The sequence below is a fragment of the Palaemon carinicauda genome, unplaced genomic scaffold (assembly GCF_036898095.1).
Source record: "Palaemon carinicauda isolate YSFRI2023 unplaced genomic scaffold, ASM3689809v2 scaffold952, whole genome shotgun sequence".
Lineage (NCBI taxonomy): Eukaryota > Metazoa > Arthropoda > Malacostraca > Decapoda > Palaemonidae > Palaemon > Palaemon carinicauda.
The window spans coordinates 7,181-17,816 of NW_027172261.1; the positions used below are offsets into that span (position 1 = coordinate 7,181).

The 10,636-nt window shown below is 34.0% G+C and overlaps 1 protein-coding gene across 1 annotated transcript; it reads left to right on the forward strand.

Moving 5' to 3' along the window:
- Nucleotides 1–2,583: 2,583 nt before the first annotated feature.
- LOC137637737 (uncharacterized) lies at nucleotides 2,584–9,168 on the forward strand. The gene has a single exon (XM_068369879.1). It carries the CDS (start codon nucleotides 3,627–3,629, stop codon nucleotides 8,349–8,351), a length of 4,725 nt encoding a protein of 1,574 aa, XP_068225980.1. The 5' UTR covers nucleotides 2,584–3,626; the 3' UTR covers nucleotides 8,352–9,168.
- The last annotated feature ends 1,468 nt before the right edge of the window (nucleotides 9,169–10,636 follow it).

Here is a 10,636-nt window from a genome sequence, read left to right on the forward strand (position 1 = left end):
ATTCTGGGGGATTTAACATTCTGAGAATTTAACCATGGATACCTATGGGAATTCGGGGTGATTTAACCTCAACTTCTGGGAATTCAACCCCAAATCCCAGTAGATTTAACCCCAAATCCTAGGATATTTAACCATGAATTCTGAGAATTTAACCCTAAATCCTAGAGTGATTTAACCAAGAATCCTATGGTGATTTAATTATAAAGTCTGGAGATTTAACCACATTGAGAATTAATCACGAATACCCATGAGATTTAACCAAGATTCTGGGAATTTAAACAAACTGGGGACTTAACCACAAATTTGTGGGGATTTGACCACAAATACAAGGAGATTTAACCACAAATACTACGAGATTTAACCATGAATTCTTAATGATTTAACCACGAATCCTATTGGGATTTAATCCAGAATCCTGCTGGGATTCAATAATGAATCCTGGGAAATTTAAACACTAATTATGGGGGATTCAATCACGACTCCTGAGGTAAAACGATTTACATGTTAAAATAATAATATTGCAAAAACCCTTGTTTGTGGGTACACTCGGACATACTATTCTATCTTATTTCTCTTCATCTTATTTCATTGAATTTTTTATAGTTTATATAAGAGATATTCATTTTAGTTGTTACTGTTATTCAATATTTTATTTTAATTGTTAATCAATTCTTATTTAATTCTCTTCTTTCCTCACTGGGCTATTTCCCCTGTTAGAGCCTTGGGCTTATAGCATCATGCTTTTCCAACTAGGGTTGTAGTTTAGCTTGTAATAATAATAATAATAATAATAATAATAATAATAATAATAATAATAATAATAATAATAATAATAATAAGGAAAATCCTGTATTATTGTTTGAGCTTCTTGGAAAATCCCTTACAGACCAAGTTTAACTTTTATAGGAATAATGTGTATAACAAAATCAGACTTGACCTTTCCACTTCTTACTCATGTTCATGACGTCAACATCTAAATTTAATATATTTATCTCATTATAATACTTCTCTTCATTAAATTATAATAAATACACCAATTTTGTTTACGAATTCAATAAATTAAGCAGCGTTCAACTTAAAGACCAAATATAAACCCTTATCTAATTCTCACATTTAAAACAAGGGAAATTTAGCTCTTCTATCACGAGCACATTAGACATCTGTCTGTTCGCAATCAGGGTTCACGAGCTGTCCACTCTAAAATCATTATCATTATCATCATCATCAATATAAAGAGCTAAGCTACAATCCTACTTGGAAAAGCAAGATGCTATAAGCCCAAGGGCTCCAATAAGGAAAAAGAGCCCAGTGAGGAAAGGAAATAAGGAAATAAATAAACGATATAAATAGTAAAGAACCATTAAAATAAATATCAAAAACATCAACATTAAAACATACTTCATATATATAAACTATAAAAAAGACTTATGTCAGCCTGTTCAACATAAAAATATTTGCTGCAAGTTTGAACTTTTTAAGTTCTACTGATTCATTCCACAACTTAGTCACAGCTGGAATAAAACTTCTAGAGTACTGTTTAGTATTGAGCCTCAGGATGGAGAAGGCCTGACTATAAGAATTAACTGTCTGCCTAGAATTACGAACAGGATGGAACTGTCCAGGAAGATCTGAATGTAAAGGATGGTCAGAATTATGAAAAATCTTATGCAACATGCATAATGAACTAATTGAACGACGGTGCCAGAGATTAATATCTAGATCAGGAATAAGAACTTAATAGACCATAAGTTTCTGTTCAACAAATTAAAATGAGATTCAGCAGCTGAAGACCAGACAGGAGAACAATAGGCTACTAGAAACAAGGTAGAATGGAAGAATTAAAAACGCTACTTCAAAATAGATCGATCACTCAGTTGTGAGCTGGGCGGGTGTTACATATACATAAATATATATATATATATATATATATATATATATATATATATATATATATATATATATATATATATATATTTATGTATATGTATATATATGTATATATATATGTATATATATATGTATATATATATATATATATATATATATATATATATATATATATATATATATTTATGTATATATATATATATATATATATATATATATATATATATATATATATATATATATATATATATATATGTATATATGTGTATATATATGTATATGTATATATATGTATATATATATGTACATGTATATATATGTATATATATGTATATGTATATATATATGCATATATATGTATATATATATATATATATATATATATATATATATATATATATATATATATATATATATATATATATATGTATATATATATATATATATATATGTATATATATATATATGTATATATATATATATATATATATATATATATATATATATATATATATATATATATATATATATATATATATATATGTATATATAATGTATATATATATATGTGTATATGTATATATATATATATGTATATATAATGTATATATATATATGTATATATATGTATATATAATTTATATATATATGTATATATATAATTTATATATATATGTATATATATTGTTAGGAGTATTGAATTTATGTAAATACTGTATTTTTGTAGGGTACATTGTAAATGTTTTGTAGTTCATATTTTTCCCGTGTCTGTCTGTGTTGTCCTTGCGTGTTGTTTGGGTGTTTGTATTCCTCAGTCCTTGGATGGTTTACTTCGGCCATTGGAGCGCCACCAGGGATTGAGATTTCTTGGATTTGTCACAGAGTTAATAACTCTGGATTATATACAAAAGTGTTACATTATTTGTACATGTTAAATTGTAAGTATTACTATATTTCATTTAAGGTTCTGTTGATACTTGCTGTGTATTTATGTATTTCTGCCTTTTGTTTTGTTTAATATTGAAGGTATTTTCCCGTTTTATCTACAGTGTATTGATAATCGATTATTTGTTACCTGCTTGTGTTGCTCATTTGTAGTACTGCTGTACAATGTTAACGTTCCTGGAGTTTCGTTAATTACATTCGTTATTGCTTTGGTGTCATTATTCTTGTTATCATCGTAATCCATATCTTTATATGTATCTTTAATTAATTTTAAGTAAAGTAACTAAATTTCGTAGTGTTTTCCTTATTCCATATTATATATTTACTCGCATGTCATACTCAAATTTAATGCTATTTAAATTTGGATAAGAGCTCTGTTATTTAAGTAATCTAAGTTAAGGCATCATTAAATGTCTTGTTATTTATTGTCTATGGCCGTTTGGAGCTCCGCTTCGTACTTGCATCAGTGAAATGCTGGAAAGGGTATTAAGAGGCGAATGGTCGTAACAATTTGGGGGCCCGTCCGGGATCTGTTTTGCGGAGTAAATCAAAGTGACCGTTAAAAGCTAAAGTTGTTTTAAACTTATATTTCCGTATGTTTATCATTTTGCCTTCCATATGTTTATTAGTATTTTGCCGTGAAGTGTTAATGTTAAAAATACGGTGCTGTGCTCTTTAAGAATAATCAGATTGCGTATTAAGTGTTATTCTTATTTGTTAGTGAATGCTTTCGTTAATTTTTCTTTTATTTACGTCTTGAAGTTAAAATTTTTCTCGTTTGTATAGTTTTGAATATGGATCCTTTCAGCATTAGTGATTTTTCCAGTAAACCAAGTGTGCATTATTTGCGTAATCATCGTATGAGAAAGGATGACTGGTTGGCTATAGCAGTGAATTATGACATTTCTGTTACAAAGGTGTGGAGGAAATCTCAGATTAAGAATTTTGTTATAAATGCTTTGGTTGAGGGGGAGACTTTGCCAGAGGAAGCTTATGATTTATTAGATGAAGAGGGATCCCAGTTAGCTCTCAAACAGTTAGAATTGCAGTATGCTCGTGAAAAAGAGGAGAGAGATAGACATGAGAGGAGAGAGCGTGAGGAGTTGGAGAGGAAAGAGAGGAGAGAGAGAGAGGAAAGAGAGAGAGAGCGTGATGAGTTAGAGAGGAAGGATAGGATAGAACGAGAGGAAAGAGAGCACAGATATCAATTAGAGCTGTTGGAGAAAAAGAGAACGATTAAAGATAACGTGAGCCAAGGCGATGAAAGTGAGCAGGTAATTGATGTTGTTAAGGCTTCCAAAATGATTCAGTTGTTTGATGAAGCGGATCCAGATGAGTTCTTTATGCTTTTTGAAAGACTTGCGCTTAATTTGAAGTGGCCTAAGCGTTTATGGCCCGTAATCTTGCAGCCGTCATTAAAGGGTAAAGCTAGAACAGTTTTCTTGTCGTTAACATCTAGTGAGAGTAATGATTACGACTTTACTAAAGATAGTATCCTGAAAGCTTATGAGCTTACGGCTGAGTATTATCGTCTCAAGTTTCGAAGATGTAAGAAGTTTGATTCGCATTCATATATTGAATATTCACATAATCTTGTTAAATTACATGATAAATGGTATACAGCAGCAAGTGTCACTACCTTAGATGAATATAGGGAGCTCATTTTACTTGAACAGTTCATTAGAGGTGTTCCTATTGATGTTCAGAGATACTTATTTGAGCGTGAGGTAACAACTTTACAAAGAGCAGCTGTGTTAGCTGAGAATTACAGTTTAATTAGACCACATCAACATAGTCAAAGACAATCCAAGAAATCTCCAGGTAATGTATCAGAGGAGAAGAAATCCTCTGGCTCATACAGTAAAAGTCTGTCTGAGGTTAGGTGTTACAAGTGTAACCAGCTTGGTCACATGAAGGCAAGATGTCCTAGTAATTATAAGGAGGGGAAGAGCGAATCTTCGGGATCAAATATGGCAATTAGGGAGGTCCAGCAGGAAATTCCTGTTTCTCATTGTGATAGGTTAGATAATGAGTTTGCTCCTTTCAAGTTTGATGGGGTGGTGTCAATGTCAGATGACCTAGGTAGAAGTGTGCCTGTTAGTATAGTACGGGACACTTGTTCTTCTAATAGTCTAATTGTAAAAGGAAAGGTTCCTGGATTGGAAAAGACTTTTACATCCGATAGACTGGTTGTTAGAAGTTTGGGTGGACTGGTAACAGTTCCCTTGTGTAGGTTATATCTGCATTGTGGTTTATTAACTCGTTATGTCACAGTTGGGGTGGTGGATGAATTGCCCATTCGAGGTGTTGATTTTCTTATGGGGAACGACTTGGCAGGAGGGAAGGTTGTACCTAGTCCCATAGTTGTTGACACTCCATTAGAGGTAAGCCCCGTGGAAGATCCAGTATTGTATCCTTCTTGTGTTGTACAGCGTAGCAGAAGTCTGGCTGTGGTAGAAGTCCCACGAGAGCGTGGAACAGATGTGACCAAGGACGTCAATGTAAGTACTACGTCAGGTACTTTAGGAAAAGATGATGTTGGTACAGTTGACGTAGATATCAATATTGATAGTTTATTCCAAACTGATAGTTTTGGAGGTAATGTAAAAGAGAAAGGAAGTGTGCTAGAAACTAAGTTTGGTTTGAAGACTGGTAACGTAGTATTGGTAAATACTGTAAACTCAGTTGAAAATGAAATTAATTCAAGTAATGTTTTTGATTACTCTGATAATCTTTTTGATATGAAATGTTCTGACATTATAAAAGCTCAACAGGAAGATTTGTCTTTGCAGTCTATTTACAGTGAAGTTGTTGCAGAAGACCAGATCAATACGGAGCCAGTATGTTATTACCTGAGGAATGGACTACTGATGAGGAAGTTCAGATCTTTGCATACTCCGGCAAGTTCAACTTGGGAAATCAAGAATCAGATTGTCATTCCAGCGAGCCTAAGGCAAAAAGTATTACACATGGCACATAATGTATCTTCTTCACACTTAGGAATAAGGAAGACTTTGAGTGCAGTTCTTCAACTCTTTTACTGGCCTGGTATAAGGAAAAGTGTCACAGAGTACTGTAAGTCTTGTGCAGTATGTCAGCTGGTTGGTAAGCCGAATCAGATTATAAAACCTGCCCCTTTACAACCTATCCCTGTTTTACCTGAGCCTTTTGACAAAGTCATATTAGATTGTGTGGGTCCTTTACCCAAAAGTAAGAAGCAGAATCAATATATGATTACAATGATGTGCAGTTCCATTCGTTATCCTGATGCCTATCCACTTAGGAACATAAGTTCTAAGACACTGATCCCAGTTTTAATCAAATTTTTCACTCGGTATGGTATCCCCAAGATTATCCAGACTGATAGAGGAAGTAACTTTACCTCTGATTTATTTAGACAGGTTATGGCAGCTATGAACATTAAACATACTTTGTCCTCGGTATACCATCCAGAGAGTCAAGGAGCCCTGGAACGGTTCCATCAGACGTTGAAGGATGCCCTTACAAAGTACTGTCGGGAACATCAGACAGACTGGGATGAAGGATTACCATTAGTGTTGTATGCCATCCGCAACACTCGACAAGAAAGTCTTGGATATTCTCCAGCCGAGTTGTTATATGGAAGGAAAGTGAGAGGTCCTTTGGAGATACTCTATGACATGTGGTCAGATCAGACGAAAGAGGTAACATTAGGAGATTATGCTAAGAACTTACAAGGTAAGCTAGAGAGCTCTCGTAAATTTGCACATGACAATTTAAGCATAGCTCAAGATAAGATGAAATTAAATTTTGATAATAAGGCTAAGACACGAAGTTTTAGGCCAGGTGAATCTGTTTTAATGCTAGTACCCATAAGGAAAACATTTGAAAATAGATATGAAGGTCCTTATACAGTGATGAGCAGAAACAAGGATAATTATGTCATCTCTACTCCGGGAAAGAGAAAAAGCGAGAAGATGGTGCATATAAACCTACTAAAAAAGTTTGAGACCCAATGTGACAATGTCAGCTTGATTTGCAAGTCAACTGTGGAAGATAATGTGAAGCTTAGTGAAATAGATTTTCCAGATCGAAGTAAATGCATACCTCTAAATAATACACTTGCATTAAATAACATTGACTGTAAACTTAATCATCTCTCATCTCAACAGGCTAGTGACTTGAAAAAGTTATTGGAACTTTTTCCAGAGATCTGTGGAGATGTGCCTACCCAGACATCATTGGTAGATTATCAGCTAGAGCTTAAACCAGGTACAGAACCTCAGAAGAGTACCCCATATAGAGTTTCTCCTCAAAAGAGAGCCATACTAAAGAAGGAAACTGACTTTTTGCTGCAACATGGTTTTGCGGAGCCAAGTATTAGTCCTTGGGCATCGCCATGTGTTTTAGTTGAAAAACCAGATGGCTCCTATAGACTCTGCACTGACTTTAGAAGACTAAATGAGGTAACTGTTTCGGATTCTTATCCATTACCAAGGGTGGATGACCTCATAGATCAGGTAAGCAATGCTGTATATGTTACAAAGATTGATTTATTACGGGGTTATTATCAAGTTCCATTAGCTGATAACACGAAACCCCTGACAGCATTTAGTACTCCAGATGGACTATATCAATATACAGTCCTTCCATTTGGACTTAAGAATGCTCCTGCAGTTTTTCAAAGATTAATGGATCAAGTAATCAGCAATATGCCTGGTATTAGAGTGTATCTTGACGACATTGTTGTATTTTCAGATACTTGGCTGGAACATCTTTCTATGCTGAAGGATTTACTTGGCAGGTTGAGACCGGCTTGTTTGACAATTAACTTAATCAAGAGTGATTTCGGCCATGCAAAGCTGCAATACCTTGGATATGTGATTGGCAGCGGTGAGGTATCCCCAGTAGCAGCCAAAGTAGACGCCATCACCAAGCTAAGCTGCCCAAGATCCAGACGTGAAGTAAGAAAATTCCTTGGGATGGTAGGCTACTATAGGAGGTTTTGTAAAAACTTCTCTGAAGTAGTAGCCCCATTAACTGACTTAACCAGCAGCAAGAGGAAGTTCTTTTGGACACCAGTTTGTGAGGAAGCCTTTCGACGAGCCAAAGATTTCCTAACCAGTAGCCCTGTCCTGAAGGCTCCTGATTTTGGCTCTCCCTTTGCCGTCGAGGTCGACGCTAGTGACCGTGGAATAGGCGCTGTACTCTTGCAAAAAGGGCCAGGTGACATGCAGCATCCTGTTGCTTACATGTCAAAGAAACTAAAGAATCATCAGCGAAATTACTCCACAATCGAAAAGGAAGCACTTGCTCTTTTGACTGCATTGGAGCACTTCGAAGTTTATCTTTCTGGCAGTCCTGCTCCCATATTAGTCTTCACAGATCATGAGCCACTAAAGTTTGTAGGCCGGATGAGAACCAAAAACAAAAGGCTCATGAAGTGGTGGTTATCTTTGCAGCAGTTTGATCTAAAGATCCAGCACATCCGTGGACAGGATAACCTTCGAGCAGATATTTTATCACGCTGTAATAACTAACTCTACAGGTTGGTCGAAAATCTTTAACATAGAGTTTTCGACTTAAGGAGGGGGATGTTAGGAGTATTGAATTTATGTAAATACTGTATTTTTGTAGGGTACATTGTAAATGTTTTGTAGTTCATATTTTTCCCGTGTCTGTCTGTGTTGTCCTTGCGTGTTGTTTGGGTGTTTGTATTCCTCAGTCCTTGGATGGTTTACTTCGGCCATTGGAGCGCCACCAGGGATTGAGATTTCTTGGATTTGTCACAGAGTTAATAACTCTGGATTATATACAAAAGTGTTACATTATTTGTACATGTTAAATTGTAAGTATTACTATATTTCATTTAAGGTTCTGTTGATACTTGCTGTGTATTTATGTATTTCTGCCTTTTGTTTTGTTTAATATTGAAGGTATTTTCCCGTTTTATCTACAGTGTATTGATAATCGATTATTTGTTACCTGCTTGTGTTGCTCATTTGTAGTACTGCTGTACAATGTTAACGTTCCTGGAGTTTCGTTAATTACATTCGTTATTGCTTTGGTGTCATTATTCTTGTTATCATCGTAATCCATATCTTTATATGTATCTTTAATTAATTTTAAGTAAAGTAACTAAATTTCGTAGTGTTTTCCTTATTCCATATTATATATTTACTCGCATGTCATACTCAAATTTAATGCTATTTAAATTTGGATAAGAGCTCTGTTATTTAAGTAATCTAAGTTAAGGCATCATTAAATGTCTTGTTATTTATTGTCTATGGCCGTTTGGAGCTCCGCTTCGTACTTGCATCAGTGAAATGCTGGAAAGGGTATTAAGAGGCGAATGGTCGTAACAATATATATGTATATATATGTATATATATTTATATATATATATATATATATATATATATATATATATATACACACACATATATATATATATATATATATATATATATATATATATATATATATATATATATATATATATATATATATATATATATATATATACCGAATAACTACCTGTTCACAATTATAGGGAATTTTTATTATTTTGATTTAAGGTTGTGTGTGTTTATAAATGACCCCTGTAGTTTTATTTTCTGCTATATTTGAACAATTATCAATTAAATACAATTTCCATATACATTGGGGGCGGGACACAGGGTGTTTAAATTCCATAACGGGGGACATTAATACGTGCCCCTTAAGGTATTCCTTTTTGTGGGGGCAGATTGGACATGGGAGACTGTATGGGAGACGTATGGTCACCTTAAAAAGCCAATACTACACACTATTCTGTTCAGATTATTCCAAATGTGACCACATTGAGAAAGGATCTTCTACATCGGGCAGATGAATATGTGAACTTCAACCTTTCTAAATTCTTTTCAGGTGAACAGGTCATCACAAGTCGTTTCACATTTTACAACTTAATGATCTATTCTATTGATGATTTAGAATAATGTTTTCATTAATTACTCTGTGCAGATTTTGATATTACCCTATTTTCTTTCCTTACCAGGCTACTTTCTCTGTTGGAGCCCTTGGGCTTTAAGCATTCTGCTTTTTCAATCACGATATCAAGATAAGGACTTTTTCAAGATTAAACTCGAGACTGAAAACGGTATTAGAACTGACTGCACCTCAGGCACACTGTTCTATCATTTTATTATTAGTATTACTTGCTAAACTACAACCTTAGTTGGAAAAGCAGAATGCTATAAGCCCTAGAGCTTCAACATGGTAAATAGCCCTGTGAGGAAAGGAAATAAGGAAACTACAAGAAAAGTAGTTAACAACTAAAGATATTTTAAGGGCAGTAACAGTATTGATAAATATTTCCTATATAAACTATAAAAACTTTAAAAAACAAGAGGAAGAGAAATCAGATAGAATAGTGTGCCCGAGTGTACCCTCAAGCAAGAGAAATCTACCCAAAGACAGTGAAAAGACCATGGTACAGAGGTTATGGCACTACCCAAGACCAGTGTTTTTTGTTTTTCTGAAGAGTTTTGTATATATAAAAAATATATATTGATATTCATGTTCTTAAATATTTCATATCAATTGTTTATTACTTCTTTAGCGGTTTATTTCCTTATTTAATTTCCTCACTGGGCTATTTTTCCTTGTAAGGAGCCCTTGGGTTTATATCATCTTGCTTTTCCAACTAGGGTCGTAACTCAGCTAGTGATAATATGGTTCTATGGAGATTGACCATCCAAATTATTTAGCAATGGAGCATAAGCTATGTACCTGGTCATTCCTAAGCCAATCTTATGTGGTGGCCTCAAGCTTGTTAGTTCCT